At 27.8% G+C, this 26647-nt stretch overlaps 3 protein-coding genes across 3 annotated transcripts in view; 2 read left to right on the top strand and 1 right to left on the bottom strand.

The window, feature by feature from the left end:
- The first annotated feature begins 741 nt into the window (after nucleotides 1–741).
- Nucleotides 742–4205, top strand: LOC551613 (ATP-dependent RNA helicase SUV3 homolog, mitochondrial). Its single transcript, XM_624004.6, has 15 exons — nucleotides 742–902; nucleotides 1017–1261; nucleotides 1339–1561; nucleotides 1642–1810; nucleotides 1888–1999; nucleotides 2110–2240; nucleotides 2322–2635; nucleotides 2710–2851; nucleotides 2932–3090; nucleotides 3151–3330; nucleotides 3410–3558; nucleotides 3636–3757; nucleotides 3837–3890; nucleotides 3966–4060; nucleotides 4146–4205. Exons 1-15 carry the CDS (start codon nucleotides 829–831, stop codon nucleotides 4185–4187), a joined length of 2211 nt encoding a protein of 736 aa, XP_624007.4. The 5' UTR covers nucleotides 742–828; the 3' UTR covers nucleotides 4188–4205.
- Nucleotides 4206–4513: 308 nt separating this feature from the next.
- Nucleotides 4514–6748, bottom strand: LOC100576812. Its single transcript, XM_003249173.4, has 3 exons — nucleotides 6021–6748; nucleotides 4916–5924; nucleotides 4514–4838 (listed from the first exon to the last, which is right to left on the bottom strand). The coding sequence occupies exons 1-3, from the start codon at nucleotides 6237–6239 to the stop codon at nucleotides 4543–4545; spliced, it is 1524 nt and encodes a 507-aa protein (XP_003249221.1). The 5' UTR covers nucleotides 6240–6748; the 3' UTR covers nucleotides 4514–4542.
- Nucleotides 6749–16525: 9777 nt separating this feature from the next.
- The window catches only part of LOC410013 (calexcitin-2), a 49695-nt gene continuing 39573 nt past the window's right edge, over nucleotides 16526–26647 (top strand). Inside the window, exon 1 of the mRNA XM_393500.7 lies at nucleotides 16526–16791. The gene's annotated coding sequence lies outside the window, so the exon portion shown is untranslated. The remainder of the gene's footprint in view (nucleotides 16792–26647) is intronic.

Here is a 26647-nt window from a genome sequence, read left to right on the forward strand (position 1 = left end):
AATATTAAGATAATTTATATTTAGAAAATTATTTTTTGGAATTTTTGAATTTTTCAGAATGTAAATAATATACAAATAAAATTCATTTTAATAAATGAAAGAAAGTGAAAGAAAACTATTTCAAGTATGACAACTGTTGCACACTAAATGTAGTTATTATAATTATTGAAAAAAAAGAAAATCTATGTTAAAATAATAAAACATGTATGTATAATTTTCTGCGTTAAAAATATTATAGTTAAATTAATATGTAATTTATCAAATTTTTATATATATTCAATATATATACAATATACAATATATACAATAATTTATTACAATTATTGATAAAAACAAAAATTACTAACTGTGTTGAATAAATTGACATGATGATTTAAATATAATATAAAAAATTATAAATCTTATTTAAAAATCTAAAAAATTATATGAAATTTTAAAGAATTTTAACTATATATTCTAAATTTATGAAAATAAATTTTAATTTAATAGAATTCTAAATTAAAATTTATTGTTTAAAGTTAAAAAAAATTATTATTGAAATTTTATTAAAGTTTTTTAAATTATATTTTTATATTTTTTTTAACTCTTATTGTTACAATTACATAAAAAAATATATAATTTTTGAGGATAATTAGCATCATTAATAATTAATATTATTAATAAACTAAAATATAAAAAATTTAATATTGACTATTACATCATATATATACATTATTATTTCATTTCAAATAAAGATGTCGCCACATATTTTAACCTTTTTAACACGAGGTTTAAGTTCTTTACATAAAAAATTATAGAATATGAAAATAAATAAAATTAGTTTTAACAATGATATCAATTATGTGTATTGTTACAGAACAATTAAAAGCACGAAATAATTTTATTGTGTCTTCACTTTTAAGGTGTATATTGTTTTTTTTGTTATATTTATAATTGTTGTACATTATACAAAAATTATTTACAAAAATTTTAAATTGCTTATATTAACTTATCTAATAAATGTATATGATTTTTAGACAATTGTGTTCTAAGACTAACTTTAGAAAAAAGACTTATTTAAAAAAAACACAAAATAATTTAAAAATTAAGGAATCTGTAAGTTCTTTATTTAAACCAGTTCCTGTAAAAGAAGATTCAAATGATGCAAATGTTGGTGCTGAATTAACTGGTGTTTTAAATAAACGTAAAATTGTACAAATTTTATGCGATTTTGCAACCAAGGAAGTAATTAAAGAATTAAGTATAAAATATGGATTAGATGGTAATTTTTATTAATTATATCTTGATTAATTTTCTTAATTTTATATTTTTTTTTCTTAATTATCTAATTATTTGTAGAGTTAATTTTTGCCTCAGCTATGGGAAATTTTCGAAAATATTGTATAGAATCCAATAATTTACCTGCAGATCTTCATATTGTTTTAAGTGATATTATAAATGATGCAAGAAATATTTTAGATTTATATCCTTATTTTTTGGATTATGTTAAAAAAATGTATCCACATATTGAATGTATAGATGAATTGAAAAAAATCAGTGATTTACGAAATCCATCTAAATGGTAATACTTCTAATAATATATCACTAAACTTTAAATCATTTAAATATATATAACTTTAATTTAATTATTAATATTCTTAGGTATCCTATAGCACGATCTAAAAAGAGAAAAATTATATTTCATGTTGGACCTACAAATAGTGGTAAAACCTATCAAGCCTTACAAAGGTTTATTTCAGCAAAAAGTGGTGTTTATTGTGGACCATTAAAATTATTAGCTACTGAAGTTTTTAATAAATGTAATTTTATGGTTAGTATAAAAAATATTATTTTAATAATATACTATTAAATAATTACTTTTATTTTTATAAATATAAATAATTTTAGGGTACACCTTGTGATTTAATAACAGGAGAAGAACATAAATATGCAAAAGATGTAACATGTCCTGCTAATCATATTTCATGTACTGTAGAAATGGCAAATTTACAAAATGTTTGTAAGTAAATTTGATTTATAATTTTTTATTTATGTAATGCACTTTATTGCTTTATATAATTTTCATCAAATAAATTATTATAAAATAAATTAAATAAATAATTTTTATAGATGACGTAGCAGTAATTGATGAAATTCAATTAATATGTGATCCACTTAGAGGTTGGGCATGGACAAGAGCTCTTCTTGGTTTACCAGCAAATGAAATACATTTATGTGGTGAATCTGCTGCTATACCCATAGTTTGTTTCATAATTTTATTTTATAAATGATATATTAAAATATTATTTATTTTTAAAACTTTTACAACATTTTTGTTACAGATACAATCAATATGTTTAACAACAAGTGAATCAGTAGAAATAAAGGAATATAAACGATTGACTCCGCTTGAAATAGAAAATTCAGCACTTTATTCTTTAAAAAATATTCAAGCAGGAGATTGTATTGTTTGTTTTAGTAGAAACGAAATATTCACTGTTTCAAATGCTATTGAAAAAATGGGACATGAAGTAGCTGTAATATATGGTAGTTTACCACCAGGCACAAAACTAGCGCAAGCTACAAGATTTAATGATCCTAATGATCCTTGTAAAATATTAGTAGCTACTAATGCAATAGGAATGGGTCTTAATTTGTAAGATTATAATTAAAAATTTTAATTTTTCTATAATATCTAACAAAATTAAAAAATATTGATATTTTTTTTAGACATATTCGCAGAATTATATTTTATAGTCTTATTCAACCAACTATAAATAAGAAAGGAGAAATAGATATTAGTACAATATCAGTATCAACTGCATTACAAATAGCAGGTCGTGCTGGACGTTATGGAACACAATGGTCTAAAGTAATTTATAATCAGATTTAAATGAATAAAAATAAATAAAATATAATAATATAAAAAGTATAATATTATTGACTTTACAGGGATTTGTAACGACTTACAAACCTGAAGATTTGTCTTTATTAAAAAAATTATTAGAGCAAACCCCGGAAGATATTCATCAAGGTGGACTTCATCCAACTCCAGATCAAATAGAATTATATTCTTATTATTTACCAAAAGCAGCATTATCAAATCTCATTGTAATATTTGAATATAATTTATAATTTATTATAATTTTAATATTTTTTTTTTTTTTTCAGAATATTTTTATTGCATTGTGTGAACTTGATGATTCTTTATATTTTATATGTAATTTAGATGATTTTAAATTTCTTGCTGATATGATACAACATATACCTTTGCCTCTTTCTACGCGATATTTATTTTGTTGTGCACCAGTTAACAGAAAAATACCTTTAACGTGCACTATGTTTTTAAAGGTATAAATTAAAATTATAACAAGATTATAAAATTTTTAAAAATTATAAAAAGATTATAAGATATATATTTTTTATTTAGTACGCTCGAGAATGTAGTAAAAATGAACCAATAACTATTTTATGGTTATCCAACCAAATTCAATGGCCTCCAGCAATACCAAGAAGTCTTACCGAGCTTTTACGTTTAGAAGGTATATATGATATCCTAGATCTTTATCTTTGGTTAAGGTAAGAAATATAATTCTATTATTTTTTTATAATAAATTAAATTGTAATAAAAATTATAAATTGTAATTTATATCTAGTTACCGGATATCAAATTTATTTCCTGATGGAGATTTAGTTAGGAAATTGCAATATGATTTAGACAAAATTATTGAGAAGGGAATTAAAAAAATAACAGGATTATTTCAAAAGTCGAAAACAGGTATTTGATTTGATTGATTGAATTAATTATTGTTTAAAAATAAACTGGTGAAATAATGTTATTTAATTTTATTAAATAGGTGCTCAAAATAATTGGGAACAACAGTCACCTGAAAATATGCAAATACTAAATGGTAATCTATTGATTAGTAAAAATTACTATTAAGTTTTATTCTTTATATTTTTACACAAATATATTTTATATATAGATAAGTGCTCAAAAGGAAAATTAAGTAATACGTTAATATCTCGAGGTCTTTTAACGCCAAAAATGTTAGAACAATTAAGAATAGAATGGTCTATGGTAAGAAAAATTTTTCTTAAAAAAAAATATATATATATAAATTTTTAAAATGTGTAAATTTTTATATATTTAATAAATATTTTAGGAGAATTCAAAAAATAAAATTAAATATAAAAAAAACAAATAATAAAATTAAATTATGAAGATAAATATAAATCTTGTAAGTGAAAAATTTGTTTAATTTTAATTAATTATGTTTTATGTAAATTAAGTAAAATTTATAGAATGATGTTTATATTAAAATGTAAAGTGACTATTATTCAAATTAAAGACACAACATTTTTCTAATAATTTTATATGTATTTTCAAAACAATTTGTAATTCTATATATAATATTCTTCACAAATAAGGTAGAGAATTAATATTATAATATTATAATATTAATTCTAATATTATAATATAATTATAATATTATAATATATATTATAATATAATAAAGAATGTAATTAAAAATTGTACTTTTTAAAAATTTTTATTCAAAATTATTGTTTGAATACTTTTATAAATTCATATCCATGATCTTGTTTCCTTGTATGCTTATATTTATGACGTACTGAGTGTATTTTCTGATGCTGATTTTTAAATATTGAAGAATTGTGAGGAAATACAAGATTTTTCGATTTATGCTGTAATGTACGAGATAATGAAATGCATCTTGTGCATCTTGATGAATCGTTATTCACTATTAATGGACATAAAATGTGTCTCCATTTTATACCATCTTTATAAGCAACTATGATACGATTAATATCTTGTAATCTTCCGAAATTGTATATACCTAATTTAAAATATAAAAGATATATCTATTATATTATAAATATAAATCAAAGAAAAAAGAAAAAAAAATATAAATACCTTGACAAACAGTTCTTCGATCAAATTCGTCAATAAGTTCTTCTATATCTGACAAATTCTGTACTTTTAAATGTTTTCCTTCTCTTATAAGATTATGAATAAGTGGATCAATTTCTTTATTTATAACAACACAATGCAACATCATATCACTCTTTATAAATACTTGCTTTTCTGTGAAAGGCATACCACTTTTTGTCATTCCCATATATAAATATACTATTGTTGTTGTATGACCTTTTGAAGTTACTAAACATGACCATCCACGTGGTAATAATATTTCAGTACATATTTCAAGTAAATCTTCAAATAACATTTCATTTTCATCAATTTCATTACACATAGAATAATGTTCATCTAATTGATTATAATTTAAATTGTGTACTATTTGATTTTCTATATACATCTTATATACATTCTCAGTTTTAAAATTGTCTGGTGATTTTTCTTTAGATGACATATCTTTTTTCACTGTTTTGTGTTTCCATTCTATTATTTCATGTTCTTCAGAAATATAATTTTTGGAGGAAGACTCTGAACTTTTTTTCTGTATCTTGAAATAGGAATCTCCTTTAGATATTTGACTTTGGTTTTTTCTTTTATCTTCAAAATTTGCACTTTCCATCAAATTTGTTTCAGAAATGATACAGTTTTCCATTAAATTTGTTGTTTTATTTTGTTTCAAAGATTCTTTAATTTTAGATCCATTGTAAGATGCATTATTTACATTTGGACTATTTTCTATCAATTCCACTTTATTTAAGGAATTTCTTTTAGAATTATGGATATAATCATTAAAATCACAAGAAAATTGATTCTCATCATTATTTATTTGTAATTCTTCTTCAGTTCTAGGTATAAGAAAATCTGTTTTTTTTTCTTCTATTGTATTTACTTTATCAAATTTATCAATAGTACTCTGAGAATCATCATAATTTTCTTGAACATCTTCAGAATGATAATTCCTTTCTGGTACAGCTCCTGGTCTTAATCTGCATTTCTTATATTTAATCTACAAAATAATAGAATTATATAGTAAAAAGAATAACATTGATATAGTAAAAGAATAATATTGATATATGATAAATACAAAACTAATTAAACTTACAGTTACAACATGTGGAGGTACACCACTAACCCAATGCGTGATGATATCATCTTTGTGAAAATGTTTACTACAAACATATGTATCATCAGTAACAGCATAATTTTCAATGGCTATGGCATTTTGCCATTTTTTACGGGTTTCAGGATCTTTTGGTGCTGAGAAAAAGCTATAAGTGTTTCTATAATTGGTTTCTTTACACAGTACACACTTGCGCGTCATAATTACACTATGAAATGTATTTTTAAATTATTTTATTTGAAATATTTATAAAATTGTTATTACATTTCTACACTTATTTTTATTATAATCCATATTATGCGTATATTATAATTATTTTAACTTTGAAGATGATACGATGTAAAACAATAAATCATCGAACTGAATTTAGGTTATATTATTAGTATATTAAAATATCATTTCGCACATACATACACAGATTGTGTATTTATTTTAAAATTTAAATTAATATTATTTATTATCAATTCTGTACAATTTTTTATTTAATTATATATGTTAAACATATTTATTCATTAGTTTTCCAGATTATTTTAAAACGACCATTTTATCTCTGTTCAACTGTATCATTTAATAAAAAGATTTTCATAGTGATAGATAGTTTCCAGATTATTCTATAAATGGCGATTTATCACTTTGTATAAAAACATGAGAAGCATAAAACAATATAATTTTAAAATAAAGCACTTTTGACGATTATTTATTTACTTTGAGCTTATATTTTTATAAAATTTGTATCGCCCTCTATTGATAGCATCATATGAACTTAAAATATAAAATTTGGTTAAATTTTAGTTTTTCCAAATCAAATATTTGGATATTTTTTAATATTTTCTTTTGATAGAATTTAATAAATAGATTCGAAAATCAGGATTTCAATATCAGGAATCAAAAATTATGAATAAATAAAGCGAAATATTTTACAGGTAATTTTGATCGACGATTACGATATTATTCGTCCAATTAAAAGAATGAATTGCTCTTTTAACTGTTACGTATGTTATATATACAAAATATCAATATATCTATGGAATATCTTTGGATCAAAGGATTGATTCCAGTAATGAAAACATAAAAATCAATATATATATATCAACCGAACTTATTTATTAAATTAACTGCTTATTTATTAAACAATTTAAAATTGCATTGATGAAAGTGAAACGAAAACTATTAGACTATAGATTAGATTATAGATTAGATATAAAACTCTTATTTTTAATCCGTGACTTTATCATTGAAAAAAATATAAGAATTATTTCATCTGTGACAGCATGAGAACAGATAGATTAAAAATTAAGAAATCAGCATCATGTTTAAAGTATCTCGAATGAAATACAAAAACGGATAAGAAAAGTAAATAGAAAAAGAATATAGATAGCAAGAATTGACTGTCAACGCTATCTCTCAAATATTAATGATATCTCTTTAAAAGCAGGATAAATAAGAATTGAAGATCAGTGTCATCTCTCGAAAATGAATAATATCTCTTCAAAAGTAGGATAAGGTAATGTAATAATTAAGTATCAAGCCCTTTTTTGAGAACTTTTTATATTCAAGAAGTATCATTGATATTTGAAAAATGATACCGATAGTCAATTCTTATTCTATTTTTATCCTTTTTTCATTTTTTATACTCTCTTTGTCTACATTTATGTTTCATTTGCGGCACTCCAGAGATGGCGCTGATTACTTAATTTTTAACTTATTTCTATCCTTTTCCCACTATTTATTTTTCTTGTTTATATCTATTCTTAAGTTTCATTTTTTTTTTAACACAATTTTTCCTTTTTAATATAAGAAAATGAAAAAAAGAACGTAAGAATAATCTGTTCTGATATATAATATAGGAATAACGATAGGATTTAAATAAAGGAAACTTGATCCAACAACAAATGAATTAGAAATGAAATTTAAAGCATTTTATAAAAGATTCATTTATCAAATTTATTTTTTTCGCAATTTTTAATAACCTTAGAAAGCATTCTGAAAACATACGGTATTCAAAAATATATAATAAAATAAATTAATATTAAATACAAGATAACAAGAATTATTTATTATCACAAAAAAATTATAAATAAAATATTAATTCACAAGTCATTTTTATTATTCGAGATTTTATTTTTATAATTAAATTTAGTTTTCAAGAAAATACCTATAGAAATCTACTTTCTGATTCCTTGATTCTATATATATCTTAAAAAGATCATATATATTATAGTATATATTGTAAATATTATTTAAAAAGCAATTTGTATTCGAAAAGCTAAAGAAATATAATATCCTCCTTCTAAACAGTACAATCTACAATATATATATTAATTTTCATCTCTGCTAATTAATTTCGCATCGTTTCAAAAAATAAATAAGAATCTTACAAAACGAACAACGAAATTATAATATTATCCTATTCGCGAATATACTTCAAATTCAATATATTATAAATTCACAAAAAATTCTCCTCTACTACTCATTTTCTCTGATCCCTACTTTTAACGAAACATTATAAATTAATCTCCGCTTCATCCTCGAATCTCAACTCGCGCAATACCTCTCCTCCCCTGAAAATTGATTCGCGGCATTTTCCCCCCGCGAACCCCCTCCCATATATAAACCTATGATTCAGGAGAAATCCTGAATGGTCGGTAAATATATACACGAGGTGGTGATCCATGGACGATGATCGTTCGAGGAGCGTGAAAACGTGTTGTGGCTCGTTTAACCACGTCACAACTGTTAAATATAAGATATAAGAGAGGAAAAGGAAAAAAAAAAGGGGGGAGAGACGAAGTTATATCTCGGGGGGGAGGGCGACGATATATGGGGGAGGGGGTCGAGATTACGGGAGAAAGTTGTGAGCCAAGCAATTTTCATCTTCTAGGAGGAGCAGCGTTATAGCTTCGGGATAAATCTCCTCTAACAACTCGCACACCTTTACACACGGAGATTATTATCAGTCGCGATACGTGACAAAGTGCGAACTGTGTGTGTTCCTCTTCGTCGAAATTTCCTTGTATAAACGGTGAAATATTATTGGTCGGAATGGAATTGGCGGGAATATAGTTTTATTGGGGATGATTTGAACACCTGCGAGCGAGGAAAGAAAATGCTGCGTTACGTTTAGATGCAAGGATGGTTAAAGTCGTTTTTTCCTTTTTTTTTTCTTTCTTGATCAAAATTATCGTTGATCAATTCTATTGGGAGAATTGGAACATAATTTATAACGAGTTGTATAAAACGGAAATGGAAAGATTGGTAATTATTAAATATAGATGTATTCGTGAAATATAATTTTTTCAAATTATTCAGAATCAATTAAATAAATTAAATAAATTAATAAATTAAATAAATCATTATTATTGTTTATAAAGATATTAGAAAAGGATTACAAGAGGATTACAAGAGATACTGAAATGGAATTTTAACCAAATGCAAATCCGCGATTGTAAACAAAAATCGACAATGCGATTGAATAATCCTATATTTTATTGTTACGGTATATTTTACCATACATCCATGGTTTATCTCGCAATAAATTACCATCCGGCGGATGAAGTCACAATCTTCTTAAACTTCGAATTATTCGAGATCTCGAGATCACGTGAAAGATCGGCCTTGCGAGCAGGAGGAAAGATAGACGTTCAAAAGAAGGAAAAGAAGAAAAGAAGGAGACTTGTGTAATATAAAAGGTGAATAAGTTGCACTCGATATTGGCGCGAAGCGTGATATGATCAGCTGTTTGTCAGGCTGAAAGTTGATGATGAGGAAGAATCGTTGACACGTGCTGAATCGGCGATTAGATAAAAAACTAAGTGAAGGAAGGAATCTCGAGAAGTAAATCGGCCTCTCCAACGATCCAATCCGACTGATTTCTCGGTTCCAATGCTGATTTGTCAAATATTTCTTGGCCGCAAAAGTCTTTTGTGTCGAAAACGGACGAAGTTGCTGGAAACGAGAGTTTTCACGAGTTGTGGAAGAAGAGATGAATTTATGCAAATCGTATCTTCGCCCAAATTATTCAATTTTGAAAATTTTATATCACTTGGTATACGCGATAGAGCGTGAAAAATTATTAGACGAGAGCTATAAAGCAAGGTGTAATAGCGTTTTCCTTTTAATAAAGAATGCTTTGTTTAGAGTTTATGGAGTTTACAGCTTAACGGTGTAAAATATTTCACCGAGGCTGTCCTTTTTAGATAAAACAAGTGGGATGGTTGTCGCGTTTTTTTTTTTTTTTTTTTAATTAAAAATTCCTTTAAGAGATACAGCGATGGCTCCAGTTGACGATATATTTAAATATCAAATATCGATTGATCGAGTCATTCTTTTCTTTCTCAATCAATCATGGAATCTGAAACGAGCCAGATCTAAACAGTTAACAGATCTTAACTAGTTAACTGGAGGAATATATTTATCCAGCATGGAAATCAATTTAACTCACAAGAGATTATTAAAGAAATGAAAAAGGAGATACAAAATAGAAGGATATTCCACTGGAGGAAGAAAGGAAAAGCATTCACATTTAATTTTCAAGATCTGAATAACTTGGAAGCAAATATATGTAAGTGTAGATATGTCAACGTATAAAAGAATAAATCCAAAACTTTTGGATAAATTAAAGTGAAGGATAAAAGATGTTATTTTATTTTTAACAATTTATTCTGTAAAATTTACAATAAAAATGAAACGAATTAGTTTCCACAATACAGATCACATTACAATGTAAATTAGATAAAAATTTCTTGAAAATTAATAAATAAATAATAACAATAAATTATTATCAAATCAATTCTATTTAAACAATGTAATTTTCTATTTTATTTTTTACACTTGATTATATTTTAATTTTCAGTTGACATAAATTGATTGATAAATAAAAATTTTCAAATTTAATATAATTTGATTTAAATACTTGTTGATCGTTTATGATTTAACGACATTAATCGAGACTTTATAAAGAATAATTCAATAATTCACTCGAGATTACGTTTAAACGTAATTTTAAATGATTAGAAAATTGCCCGATGACACAAATTAGTTAATAATTGATTATAATGGTAATAAGATTTGCAGTGTGTGTTGGTAAGTTTTCCTCTGATATTTCAATAGATGAAGAACACGAATATCGGAACAGTGAGTGGAAAACTCATTCAGGATTAAAAAATTAATTTATATTAAACTTAAATCGTAATGTAAAATTCATTTGTGTGTGTTGCAGGACAAAGAAAACACGAACAGAAAATACGTTTCTTCCGTAATTGAACCGTTGCAAACAAATGTTGTGCAAAATTGTTTTTTTTTCCTTGTTGAACAAATTGTTCAACAAAATTGTTTTCGTTGAAACGGAGCAGCTCGATCCAGTAGAGGTAAAACGATGCTGCAGGTTTTTTTTTTCTTCAAATTTTCCAAAATAACTCGCAGCTCTTAACTAAATAACGACGAGTATGATCAAGGTTTTATGACGCGGGTAAGGGTTATGTCCTCCTCTTTGTCAAAGGTAAAAGGATTCATAAAAAATTCAAAATTTACTTGCACGGTGACAAGAATAATTCAACACGTGATAACGTGTGCACGCAACAATGCTGTGTTTATATATTTCAAACAACGCTTTGAAACGAATTATTATTTAAACCATGATTAATAATAAAAAATTATACCTCTGTTGCAAAGATCGTTTTGGTCTAACTTTCCCTCTCTTGACGTTTCATCGTTAAGAATGATTTAACAATTTTATCAATCAATTTGTTTCGATTTCTAAAATTATTATATCTAGAAATTTGTTTATACACAAGAATTTTCAAAGAATCATAGAATCAGAAGATAATAGAATCGAATGGATTATTATTCATCCCAGTATGCGAAAGTTCTATTGGGTTGGCAACTAAGTAATTGCGGATTTCACTCATAGATGGCTTCAATTGAATTTTTAGATTTGCTGGTGTAGTCCTCATGTAAAACACATTTTGTTATTTGATAGTTGGCAATTCAGCTGTCAATCAGTAAAAAAAGTTTTTTGATCGGTTGCGTAGTTTTCGTTTGGCGTTCGTTGAAAAATGGAAAATCAAAAGGAACATTATCATATTTTGCTTTTTTATTTTCGCAAAGGGAAAAACGCATCGCAAGCTCATAAAAAATTATGTGCTGTTTATGGCGACGAAGTCTTAAAAGAACGGCAGTGTTAAAATTGGTTTGGACAATATTATTCAAACATCCTGCTATTCGAACAGGATACATAGTTTCTTCCCCTGTGTTCCCTATTGTGATAAAATGGGATGGTGTGGTTACATAAATGTGTGTAATATTCTTCCTGTAATCTCTTTTCTGTTATTGTGTAATAAGAGATTACACGTGTTAATGGAAATGAAATGAAACTAAGAAAGATAACGTAAAAGAAAATGATAGGATATTTTATTCAGAGTTAATCGATTACATTTCATAATAAAAATTCATATCGATATCATTTGTTAAAATCCATTGATACATTCGTGGTAATAATATAATTTATTTTATTATCGATCCGTAAATGAAAAACGTATAATTCAATATAATTTAACATCTCTTGATTCAAAATTGATCGAATATAAAATAATCGGAATATTTTTTCACATTTTTCTTTTTTACTCGTTCAATTATATTTATCACAATTATAATAACGATCGATGGTACAAATTGATTTAATTATTCTTCTTTCCCACTCGCTCGGGAAATTTAAATCGAACAGAGTCTAATTAACAGAGACAATCTTGGTATTACAGATACGTAAAGCTGGCCGATCGCAATTTATAAATCGAATTAACCGACGTGCACCGAAACCCATGAAATCCGCAGATCGAAGGTGGCAATGTAAGTTGCGGTTTGATTGACGGAAGCCAGCAAACGAGCAGAGCATCGCTTCCACGAACATGTCGGCCATTTTTTTCATCATTCGAACGCGTTCCAAGGAATTTCGACAAAATCGCACGAGAGAAGATTAATCTTTTCTCAAAATTTCCTTCAAAATGGTGGAATTGGAGAATTATAATGTCACTCGATGCGTCATTGACTTGGAAAACACATAGGATGAATCTTAAAGAGTAATTGTAATTATGGTATGACGATTAATTGGAATTATTAATAATTAGAAACGATAATGTTTACTTTTAACAGCAAGTGAAATTTTAAACTCGAGTTCTTTAAAATTGTAAGATAAAATGAAAAATTTCCAAGCCGTGGCAACTTTCGTTGTGATACAATGGATTAATTCGTTTAATCGATGTTCCATTGTACATGTGTCAATGTATCAATCACACGGGAACCGTGTAACTGATCGATCCCCCCATCTGCTTCTCCATTGTTCTTCTCGATATTCGGCCAGACAGATCGTTCTTACCAACCGTTTGTACAAGTTGCCTTTGTGACTTATTAACACGTGTTACCTCGACTCCCGTTTCTCTCCATTTCTCTCTATTTTCGAACCGGTTAATATCGCTGTCATCCTTCACGCGACGTCGCCTCCCTCTTCGTTATCGATAAAAGTAATTGAAATTGAAAATTAGTAACAGCATCTTTTTTTTTTTTTCTTATCCAGATATTTTTCTCGCAAATGTAAGAAGAAAATTTTTAAAAGATATTAAAATTAACGTTTTTCTAAATAATCTCTCTAATAATTTTTCTCTTTTATAGCGAAAATATTACAATAGAAATTGAAAAGAATGTGAAGGATGAATGAAACTACATCTATTTTAAAATAGACGAAAATTAGTAACAGCATCTTTTTTTTTTTTCTTATCCAGATATTTTTCTCGCAAATGTAAGAAGAAAATTTTTAAAAGATATTAAAATTAAATTTCTCTAAATAATCTCTCTTATAGCGAAAATATTACAATAGAAATTGAAAAGAATGTGAAGGATGAATGAAACTACATCTATTTTAAAATAGAAACGAAAATTAGTAACAGCATCTTTTTTTTTTTCTTATCCAGATATTTTTCTCGCAAATGTAAGAAGAAAATTTTTAAAAGATATTAAAATTAACGTTTCTCTAAATAATCTCTTTTTATAACGAAAATATTACAATACAAATTAAAAAGAATATGAATGAAACTACATCTATTTTAAAATAAAATAGTTAAAATAGATGAAATAAATATTGAAAATTTAATTATATATGTACGTATGTATTTTCAATTTATCAGATTAATTAATAAATTTATATCGTACGATTGTAAATTGATAGTTTATGATTGAACGTTTATTAAATTATTAAACGAGGTTGTATTTATTGGAAAGATCGTGACGAGTGAACGAATATTACAAAATGAATTTAAAAATTTTAGATAGATAGGTATTGACAATTATTCAGGTTGATTTAGGTTTGTTTAATAATTTTTAAAATTATTAAATACAAATTGTGCGATTAGGATTATCTAAATATATCATGAATCTACGTGAATATGTAATATCTGAATAATGTATCCTGATAATTTATGAACGACAAATGTACAACTGTAAATAAACATTGTAAATATTAAAATTTAAGTTTTAATAGAAACAAATGGATAAAATTTAGCGGAGTACAGAGAAGTGTCGCATGCGCGTATGGCAAGTTCAGATTATTTATTCACTTGGTGCATATTAATTTGGAAACAGGCCAGGAAGGGTCGACGAAAAAAGTGACGAGATAAATTTTTTAAACATTATTATATCACATATATCACGTGAAACTATACATCTATTCAATCAATAAATATATTCTCAAAAAGAGAAAATTAACCATCAACAATATTTTTTATAATTGCAAATACAGATACAATTTTTTTTATCGATAAAATAATAAATTACAACGATACAATTTAAACGTAGTAAATTAAATTTTATCGCTTGATAATTTTTAACACTCATTATTTGTTATATATTTTTTTTTGATTTAAAAGAAATTCATTTCACGATATTTAAAAAGAAAAAAAAGAAGAAGGTTCAATTAAAGTTTTGGATAGATCGACATTAAAATTTATAAGATTGATAGAAGATTTATTGATAATCACTTTGAGAATACGAGATGAGGGGGAAAGAAATAATTCTCTCGATAGTCTTATTTCCTGCATGGGATACACGTTCTCGCGTGCAAGCATGAACAGGACACGTCTTCGTGAAATTTTAAACCGCTTTACGTTGTTCAAAGAGCTATGTGTTGCTCGGTGTTTAGAATTTTACCGTTCGAAACACGCTTATACATTCTCTGTGCGTGTAATCGAAATATCGGTAAACTTGTGCAAGATGTCGCCATTGTTGAACAATGGAGCGGAAATTATTTTACGTATTTTAATGCACCACCAAAAACTGGGTCCCTGGCTAATTGCCCATCTTTGTCCACGAGGTCAACGGAAAGAAATAACGAAAAATAATAAAAAAAAAAAATTCTAGTTATCCCTAAATTCGACCACAAATTACAATACCTAATATTACAGATATTTATCTAAATTTGGAAATTTACTCAAGTATCGTCTAATTGATCAAGATATCGCGTTAAAAATTTGTCAGAAACGAAAAACGGGAGATGAATACAACAAGTAAGTAGATGTAAAAATAAAGAATATCTTATTTATATATTTTTAAAAAATTTATATTTCTAAAAAGACGCATTATCTCTCCATTATTAATGTTCGAGACGTTCAACAACATGTTTTGCTAAAGATATTATTACATAGAAAGACATAATTCACATGGGAAGAAAAATGGAAACGTGTTTAAGATGAAGGATCATTTAAATATTCCTTGCATTATATAATATCTGATCAAATATCAATTTATAAGACGATTGAATTAATTATTCAAAAGATACAAAAGATTAAAAGTCGTCGATGCAAAATTAATTAATATATTTTATTTTAGGATATTTTATTTTGACACTTTTTCTCATGTTACCTGTTGAATGGGAAATCCAATACAGATAAATTCTAATTAAAAATAGGAGTGAAAGTTATTAATGCGATAAAACTATACCTTACTACAATCTACGTATATCACGTATACTTTATCTCTTCCACGTTTAAATTTCATTTCAAATATTCAGAGATATACTTAACATTTCCTTTATTTTTACCAATGAACACTACACAAAGGTAAGACAATCAATCGAAATTATACTCAGAAAACGAATTTTATCTCCATCGCGCCATCTATCCTGTTTCCTGTCACAGCAAAATTATTCACGGAACCCAAGTGAGTACACTTCCATATCCTCCACACGTTCTACTTGAACCCCTGATCTGACCTTCTCTGATCCTCTGTTCCAGGAAATGCATCGACCTGTACCTGTCCAACCACCACCGGCTCAGGAGGAGGATCGAGGCGAATCGAACCTGTGAAAATTTCGAGGGGGCACCGATGCGTGGAACGACGATTGGAGCACGTGGGGAACCAAGGGGCCGAGTGGACGAAGCTTTAAGAGGCCGATCTGCGCAAGCACAGGTGCAAGTTCGAGGGTATAAAGAGGAGAAGCTCGAGCTGGCTGCGCGCACTTTGTGCTTCATCTGTCCGTCATTCGCGTCGTGCGCTCTCGTCCGCCGTTTGTCCACGCAGTGTTCGCCACTTGTCTCCTCTCTCTCTATCTGTCTATCTCTCTATCTACTTATCTCTCTCTTTCCCTCTCCGCTCGTGAAAAATCTCGCAGCCTTCGTCGGAGATCGGACGAAATCCTCGTGTGCGATAAACCTGTTTCGTTCGATCGTGTTCAACCCCGCAACGCTCAGCCAGTTCAGCTCAACTCGACCAGGTAGGTGTTGCATTTTTATCATCATAGTTTTCGTTGGCTGTTATCGTATACCAGTGCGGGTTTGTATGTCGAGATCGTATTATATTCGTCGTATATCAGTGAACTTGTGTGAACTATTCGAGTGACACGATGGGGAAGAGTAGGTTTATCCCGAAAATTGAATGAACTGAGTGAAGAGAAGGGTTTTTGACACGGTGAGGATGTTTGTTGGGAATTTAGGGGGATCTTTGAAAAGCTTTTTTCTCGAATTAATTTGATTCATCGTAGAGAGGCTCGTTTTTACAAGGTGGGAGATAAGTAGAACTCTAATCGTGCTGAGTGGATATTGAAAAAATGAGGGGATACTTGAAATCTTGGGATTGAACAGTGGATTGGAAATTATTGTGCGTTTATGCAAATGGACGAGTAGTTTTTTCTTTTTTTTTTTTTACAATAGGAGTAGTTACTCAAAGAGTAGTTAACGTCGAGTGATTTTAAAGACACATTGTGTACTCGTAATGAATTGAAGTAGTCATTCCAGTCCAATTTAAATCTACAATTAGTTAATTGCGCCATGCGTTATTAATCGTGCCGTTCTATGCAAAGATGCTTTCGAATATCATCATCCTTTAAATTGGAAAAGAATCTTTCAAAGAATTATGATTTCACGATTTATCATAAAAAAGAGACTTGTCTTTTAAAAAATTTATATATATACATATACACACTTAGTGATATTAATTTCAGAATGATAAATAATTAACATAACATCTTTCCTCTTGGACTTGCTTTTCGCACGTATATAACTTTGTCATTCGAAAAGCGCGAAACCACTTACCGGCTTTGTTGCTTCCACCCTTCAATTACGCCACTCAAGTTTGAGAGTTGTCTTTGAGTGTTAAACGCGTTTCTGAAATCCCGTTACGCTCGAGATAACAACGAGTTTTTATATCGTTATTCCATTTCTGTCTCGAAATTGGTAAAGCTTGATTTCTTTTCGACCGTCAGATTTTTTTTTTCAGTCTCTCTTTCTCTCCGAACTTTCGAACGACCGTGCGCCCGATTAGCTTCATTGTTTCCCCTTCGGAGAGTTACATCTATCGAGAGGATAATCGTTGCTTCACGATTAACCAGAGATTCTCGAGACGATTAATTTTACTTCTCCCTTTTCTCGTCTCCTTTTTTCAATCAAACGGGCGTATTATCGAAATATTATTTTTTCTTTTTTTTGTTTTTATAAATAATGGATATTTTCTTTTTTTTTTATTAGAATTTTAGAAAAATGATTCGATCTCGTAAATTTCGGATTATTTATTCTTACGGATTTAAAAGAGAAAGAGAGAAAAAGGGAAAGGATAGGGTGGCTCGCGAAAATATTTTATAATTTATTTACTCCAAAAATCCTGATTTTAATGAAAGTTTGTATAAAGGTTTGGAGCACATGGAATAATTTTTCGTCGACGGGGAAAACTCTTTGAGGGGATGAAATCAACTCCCATTCATGTTTTGAATACATTTTTGTCAGTTTATTTTTTTCTTTTTTTTTTAGGATAGAGAAGATTGCCATTAGGCCGTTTAAGAACGAAAATTCTTTTTTGCCAATCATAATAGAAATTTTTTTTTTTTTTTTAAAGAAGATGTGTAATGCAAAGAGATATATTCATTATTTAGATATTTGATAATTGATGAGATTCGCGTTACGTATACGTTAAAAAAAGGGTAAATGGAGAGAAAAGATAACGAGATAACGAAATTATAACGTCAAATTTCAGAAAAACTATGACAGTTTCATATGTCCGTCGAAAGATTATTTTTGATGAAAAGTACGACATGGAATTCGTACGTTAATTAACACTTCACTAATTACAATTTGAATTTTTGAATTTAATTTTAGAATTTAACAATATTCTGATATTTGCGTTAAATTGATAAAAAAATCTGAAAATTCTTTATCCGATGAAATTATATTCGCCATTCAATGCAATTAACGGTATAAAAGAATTTAGAAGAATCGAATATAAATAAATCGAATTTATATAAAAAAAATTTAATGTACATGTAAAAAAAAAAAAAGGAATACGATAAATTTGGCATCGTTAAATTTTAATTTTTTAAAAGTATCAGGCTTATGCAATGTAATATTGTAAATATTAGATGTCTCTCTTTATGGGGATGATAATGCAGTTATTTTAAACAACGCATAAGTTTATGTAACGAAGGGATGCACTTTCCTGTGACATTTAATAAAGAGTGAAGATGGCGACACGAGGAAGCGCGTGTTATTATCGTTAATTTCAATAAAAACCACGGGACGTTCTTTTTTTTCTCAAGAAAAAGAAATTGATTCGAATATACGCTTTTAAAAACGATAAAATTTTTACATAACAAAATGCTATCATAAAATTCTCTTACTTGACGAACAATCCAAAATTCGTAATCGTGAATTATCCTCAATTTAAAATATATTCGATATATAATTATCATTTTCTTCAATTGTTAATAATTATTAATAATCTTGATATTATCTAATTTCTAATACAATTCCAACGAAAGTGTAATCGTCCAATAATAAGCTCGATCAAATCGATTCGTAGTAATTCACAACGTCGATTAAAATTTCAAGAAATCATTCAACGATTATCCACGCATTTAACCGCCGATTTTTCTTTTTTTTTTCTATATTTCAATTAATATTTCATTGTTCGTTAAAATTCACGAAAAAATTTCTATTTCGAATTAAAATGGTCGATCATCACCGTGACGATAATCTTTATCGAGACTTGGAAGCTTCGATAAACGACACTTTGACGTTGTCTCTTGCTTATCAATCTAATCTAATCTCTTCTTTTTCTTTTTTCCCTCCTCTGCCATTTCACAAAATATTACAAATGGTCGCTTCGTCCTTTCTTTCCAACCCTTTCCAAGTCGCTTTTATTCCACTCTCTTTCTCTCTTTTTTCCGTTGCGAAATCATAATTTAACTGGCCGGATGCATTTGAGCGAACAAAGAAAAAAAAAAAAAAAAAAAAAAGAAGGAAAAAGTGAAATTCGGCACTGTTCCGCGCGAGATTCGCCTATTGGAGAAACTTTGAAACCGTAGTAATTCACCTCTGGCCGGGATACAACCAGGCATTTTCCTTTTCTTTTCTCCCCTTTTCACGAGTGAAAAATCTGCCCCAGCGACCAAGTTAAAGGACGCGTGCTTTTTGGTTAGCGAAACAATTTCGCGGATTTTTCTTTCCCTCCCTGATCTCGTGAGATTTTCGGTAATCTCATCAGAATTTTGAATGGAAGGAGAGACGTGTATTATATCAAGAGAAGAAATTTTATTCTTATTCTTATATCGATTGTCGAATTGAATTTCAATGTCTAATTATAAAAAATCGAGAATCTAATTCTAAGAATTCGTTCGAAACCCTCTTATCTGTCTTATCACAATAATAGAATAAAATGGTGACCATTTGATAAATTATTTAATTATTTACGATAAGTTAAAAAAGTATATATAAGAATAAATGAATACTTGATCACAAATCCGTGAAAGAATATTCAATAACATTTAGATGTAGTATTTGGCATTGTGTAAGATTGCGTAAGATCACAATGTTAAATATTGATTCAGAAGTTTTTGTATTTAATATCAATATCCATAATATACATCTGACAATCAAATGATTAGATTTTCAATACATTTTACGTTTTACATATACTTTGAACAATTTATATTATATTATATCCAAACGTTGAATTGGCTCGTTATTCATCCTTTCTCGTTTAATGATAAGATTATGTCGAAACATGTGCAATTAGCGTAATGATAAGATTATATTAAAATATAATTTGTGCTTTTTGAAATGAACGATACTTTTATTTACTTGGCGCTGCTCGAACAGGGAGGAGAGATAGAATGGAAACGAGACGGGAAATGATTTTCTCCGTTGTATACATTGTAAACACGTTACGTTAAGTATACACACGTGCATTTAATCGGATAAACGTAACTATCTATCGGTATTTAAATTCTCTTAAATTTTACGATCGCCGCAAGTACAAATTCATTTCGTGTACACGAATTCGCTGGATCGTGGAAATAATGATCCGAAGGGAAACGAAGCAATCACTTTATGCAAACACGTTTCGAGAATCGACGAGGGATCACGAATTCTATGGCAGCCTAGCTAAACTCTAATTGTCGGCTCTAATTGTTTGTGAAAGAGTTACGTTAATGTACTTTTGGATAATTTGTCTTTCGAATATATACATTCGACGCGTGTGTTTTTAGTATTTCTCTTTTCTCACTGTTTTCGGAATTTTTGGAAAAATTCAATTGTTTCAATTTTTTGTATCCATCGTAATTTTATAGATATATAGAAATAATAATAAAAAATCTTTTCGATTAAAATTGTATTGTTTTTACAATACGTGTTTCTGCGATTGATAAATACTTTTAAAACGAGAAAAAAGTTCAATAATTCGGGAAAAATAAAGTTTTGAATTTCTACCACTGTTTTTATCGGCGATTCAAAAAAAACATGGTGAATATCGATCCGATTCGAATATCGCATGCCAAAAGAATTCAGTGAATCAAAAGTGAATTTATTTAGGAAAAAAAGAAGAAAAATTGTGAAATTTACACTTTCAAAGAAATTTGATGCACGCACATTACGGTTTACGCAATTTTTATTTCGAATTCAAGAGAAGAACTCGAATGGAAAAAGTATGACGTTTCTTCGATCTAATAATTGGCGAATAAGAATGAAAAGTATATACAATACGAAATCTTTTATTTTATCAATTTTTCCAATCTCCAATTTTCCTTTTAAAAATCTTTCTCGAGTTGAGTAAGAAAACGAGGAAAGTTGTTTGTTGATGAGCAAAGGTCTTTCGTTCCGAGATTATTGATATTTGACGATCATTGTTAAATATCGACCGAGTAAGACTTTGGGTACATAACTTTTGAACGGCACAGTTTCCACGCGACTTATGATCCCTGCGTTCGACGCAAAGTGCTTTCCAAACGTATTTCCTTTGCCTTTGTTATTTTGCGTGAGATATAAAATATTTTCGAATAGAATAAAAAAGCGAGATTCCTTTTTTTTCTAAATTTTTCGAAAAATTATTATATTGTTAGGAAAATTATTCAAGATATTATTCATTTATTACTTTCGTATATTTAATTCATTACTCGTTGATATTTTTTTCTTTATTTTATTCAATTTATACACCACACACGTTATTTTAATTTATTATGTAGCGAAATTCGTAATATTCCGTTTTTTATTATATATATTTTATTACGCGCGTTCCGAAATGATATAATCCCAGAGATTGCGGATTTTTATGCATTTATGCAAAACTTGAATTCCGTAGAAAAATCTCTCAGAATGTATCTACAATATGAAAAATGATACAAACTACATACACATATTTATTATGATATTTGAAGAACGATATAAAATCTTTGTTATTCAAACTCCATTTCTTCCCATCAAAATTCGATCGTGCATAAATATTCGTGCAATTACAATATTAATTACGCGAAATAAATTATCACGTCTCTCTGAAACAACGCATATTCAATTATATTTTTTCAGATAAAGGGCGTAGTATCTCTTGCCACCGATTTTAAAATCTTATTTAACATGCGCGTGTGTTATCGTATCGTATGCATTCGTGGAACACGGGGATCATTAAAAGTATCGATTTATTATTTAATTCGAGTTGAAATAAAAGGCGTATCGTACGCACGATTGTTCCCTTATTTTTCGTTATGTTCGAATCTCTGAGCTTTGGAATAGGATGGAAAATTTCAAACGGGTTATTCCTCCTGCGTGTTCACAAATTGTGCACGTATCGTATTCCGTTTTGGCTAAACGATACGTAACACATCGAATCGTTCAATTAACTCGAGACGATGGAATTCAAAGCGATTTAAAGGAGGAGGATGACTATAATATTTAGAGTCGGACGTTTCACGATTATTGCTTCGACCGATACGAATCCCCTTCGAAATTCGTTATTAAATATTCGTGTTTTCAAGGAAAATTCGATTGATAATTCTTTAATAATTAATTAAGAAACAATATGCAATGAATTTGTTTATTAAAAATATCTTTGATATTGATTTATGTATATTTATACATGGTGGATAATATTTAAAGAGTTAGGATATATTCGTGACCCGAATACGGTTTTCGGTTTCTTTGTAAAGAAAGTGAACAAATAATGCATAAACAGGCTTCAAAAACAAAACTTTGACCGTTTGACCGTCTTCGCCATTTTTCATCTTCATCGATCTTCACAGTCTTGTACAGATGGGAGAAAAACCAACTTTTTTTTCATTGAATTTTTATAAAATGTATAAAGAAAGTTGTGTTTACTATAAACAGTTAGGCATTAATTATATGTGATATAAATTCAGGGAATTGTAAAGAAATATTTAATTACAAAGAAGATTCATTTATATAATGTCTATAAAAAGTATATATATCAGAAGAAGTGATCAAAGCTTTGTACAGATCAATAAGAACTATAAGATTTTTTTTTATACTATTATTATGTGTATTTGTGTATGTTTACAAACTGAAAGAATAGATTTTTTAATAATAGAAATATTTAATTACAAAGAAGATTCATTTATATAATGTCTATAAGAAGTATATATTTCAAAAGTAGAATATATTTCAGAAGAGATGATCAAAGCTTTGTACAGATCAATAAGACCTATAAGATTTTTTTTTATACTATTATTACGTGTATTTGTGTATGTTTACAAATTGAAAGAATAGATTTTTTAATAATAGAAATATTTAATTACAAAGAAGATTCATTTATATAATGTCTATAAGAAGTATATATTTCGGAAGTACAGAAGAAGTGACCAAAACTTTGATCAATAAGAATTATAAGATTTTTTTTTATAATATTATTACGTGTATTTGTGTATGTTTACAAACTGAAAGAATAGATAATAATAAAGATTTGGATAGAATCGATAGAATTAATGAATAATGAAATAGGTTCAGCTTTTCTACCATCTTTTTATAATAATTTTTTACGATATATGCATAATTTCAGTGTATAGGTTATATATTTCATTATAAATGTTGAATACTTGTAATTAATTTTAACATACATGATCTTTTTTCTTGAATTAATTAGAAGAGAAAAGAGAAATTGAATTTATTCAAGGAAATAAATATATAAATTTAATTGCAAATTCATCATTATGAATTAGTTTTTCAATAATATCATTAAAAGTTTTTTTTATTTGTTTTTAGAACTTTTTGATTCAAAAGAGATCTAACAAATGATTGAAATATTTTTGAGGAATAATTTTGCTCATCAAGCAAAACAATAAAAATCTATTCGAATAAAATAACGCGTGAAAAATTAGAAATTATATTGTAAAATATTTTTAATATATAATAATTTCACGATATAATTGTGTCAAAAGATAAACACAAAGATGAATTTTGCATCACGAATATACCTATATACGTTAAAAATATTTCAATAAGAAAAATTCTTTGAAAGTTTGCTTTGTGTGGACAACTTTATATTTTTATTTAAAAAAAAGAAAGAAAGAAAATAATCTTTTCTTTTCGAAGTACGTGTAACAGAAATACTTTTCTTACATTAAAACACGTTTTGTTAAACACGTTTAAATTCGAGATGTAACAGTTCACATTCACAATTAGATATAAAATGAAGCGTAAGACTTTTTGAGTTATGTGTACCTTTGTCCGAGTAAACACAATTTTCCAGAAATTCATGTACAAATTAAAAATGAAACATTACTTTTCCTTATTTTACCCTTTGATTAAAATGCATTATATGCGAAATTAAAAATTATTATATATGAAGAACGTTATATCGCGTTAAAAGGAAATATTCAAATTTCGATATATTTCTATAAACACGTAAGTAACAAAAATTTCCAATATTATGAAAATAAGAATATCCACATTTAATGAATTAACAGTGGATATTCACATTAGATAACTTTAACCATGAAATATTCATTTTCTCTTGAAACGAAACAAAAGAAAAAATTCCATTACTTCAAATTAATTTTTTTATCAAGGAAATTTTATAAATGAACAAAGAATTTGTATATTAAATAATAAAAAAGATTTCATCATTATTACAACAATAGAATAATATTTTGTACGATAATGGAGTAAAGCTTTGATGAATTTGAGCTTCAAATGACAGACACTGAATCTTTCTTCTTTGATCCATTCCCCAGATCAAAGGGTTGAAACTCAATATTTTCCATTCTCCCTCTTTCATTTTATTTTTCATATACTGTTACATTCTACGAGACGAATTCGATGATGATAGGTTTAATATTTCGATAGAATTCGACACTCTTTCGCTCTTCTTCTTTTTTTTTGGATAGAAATCAGATTCTAACTCGATTACAGCCTTACGATTAAAGTTTTCTTCAATTTCCCGAAACAGAGATTACAGCCTTAGCCTTACGAGTGTCGTTCGAGTGGCTTTACGATCGATTGAAAATACACACTGATTGCACGTACAAATATGCAATTAAGGGTTCATTTGCAAGGCGAGCCAGTTGGAATATGTTGTTGATTAACTATTGGAAGGCTGGAAAAAGAAAATTAAGGAATAATTTAAAAGGAAAAAATTCCGCTCTGAGTTTGCACGAATTTTGAAAAAATTTTGGATATCGTTCAATCGAGTGTGATAAAAGTTTCAACGAATACGTTAGATTCTTTTTCATCCCGCGTAATTGTCACCTTGACTGTTTTCAAGTTATTTCCTGCAGAAGAATAAAAAGTTTTACTACACTATACTATAAAATTTGACCTGAATATATAATTTCCTTTCGTTTCGTCGCGTTTAAACATATTTATCTTCGCAATTTAAATGGAAGAATCAAGTAGTGTTTACGTCACAATAAAATTCGAGGAATCTCGTAAATGCCTCTCGTAATATTCCTCGACGCAGTGTTTAACAATGGATATTCCTATACACTCCCTCTGATAGGATAAGCTAATAATATTTCTCATCAGCCTGCACTGCTCGCGGAATGAAAGAAAAATGCAAAGAATGGATCTGCTCTTGAGGAAATATATCTCGATAAGACGGATAACTTAGTCGTTACCAATATTGGATTACAAGGAAGAATCGTTTGGCTTGTAAGGTGGATAAATCCGTGGTTTGGCATAAATCATATTTCCATCCCCCGAATTTTTATTTCTTATTGAAGATTTCGGCGAATATTCCAACCGAGATAGAATATTATTATATTCCGGGAAAAATGGTTGATGCAAATCATTTTTTTTTTTTTTTTTAGATATATTTTCCAAGAGATTGTTAATCTTTTAATTGGAAAGAAGAAATATGGATTATTGTATTGTTTTTTTTAATACAAAATTATCCGCGCAATAATTTATTAATTTTTTAAATCTCTCTTTTCAAGATTCATTCTCGTTACTTTTTTTCGTACCTCGATAATGGAGTAAGTGTTAGATTTAACCTAAATAGATAACCTAAAATTGATAAAATCTAAGCTCGTGAAAGTTTTAAACGGTTTTAAAAAGTATCAGCGAGATATCACTTTCTTAGGAAAGTTTTCTCAGCCTATAATATTTCGTTCATAAATCAAGAAACGTTTCATCGATATCTGTTTGAAATCTTTTTGATCGTTTCGTACGTTTCTTTCTGAAATGATTCTAAGATTATCTCATCATTGTTGAAGGAAATCTCCAAGTTTCATAAATCTGTTCGTTCAAAGTTATCCTCCTTAAAATCTGGGACGAGTGATTTTTTTTAAATATATTCTATCGCCATCTTTTAATCTTAAAAGATTGCCAACATTTTTCAACTTGTGAACGCTTTAATCACGT

This window comes from Apis mellifera, linkage group LG7 (assembly GCF_003254395.2).
Source record: "Apis mellifera strain DH4 linkage group LG7, Amel_HAv3.1, whole genome shotgun sequence".
Taxonomy (NCBI): Eukaryota; Metazoa; Arthropoda; class Insecta; order Hymenoptera; family Apidae; genus Apis; species Apis mellifera.

Coding starts and splice junctions, on each gene's coding strand:
- LOC551613 (XM_624004.6), top strand. CDS start 829: ATGATATCAATTATGTGTATTGTTACAGAACAATTAAAAGCACGAAAT. Junction 903..1,016: donor ATTGTGTCTTCACTTTTAAG/GTGTATATTGTT, acceptor TATGATTTTTAG/ACAATTGTGTTCTAAGACTA. Junction 2,852..2,931: donor ATGGAACACAATGGTCTAAA/GTAATTTATAAT, acceptor TTGACTTTACAG/GGATTTGTAACGACTTACAA.
- LOC100576812 (XM_003249173.4), bottom strand. CDS start 6,239: ATGACGCGCAAGTGTGTACTGTGTAAAGAAACCAATTATAGAAACACT. Junction 5,925..6,020: donor TACCTCCACATGTTGTAACT/GTAAGTTTAATT, acceptor ATTATTTTGTAG/ATTAAATATAAGAAATGCAG. Junction 4,839..4,915: donor TCGAAGAACTGTTTGTCAAG/GTATTTATATTT, acceptor ATTTTAAATTAG/GTATATACAATTTCGGAAGA.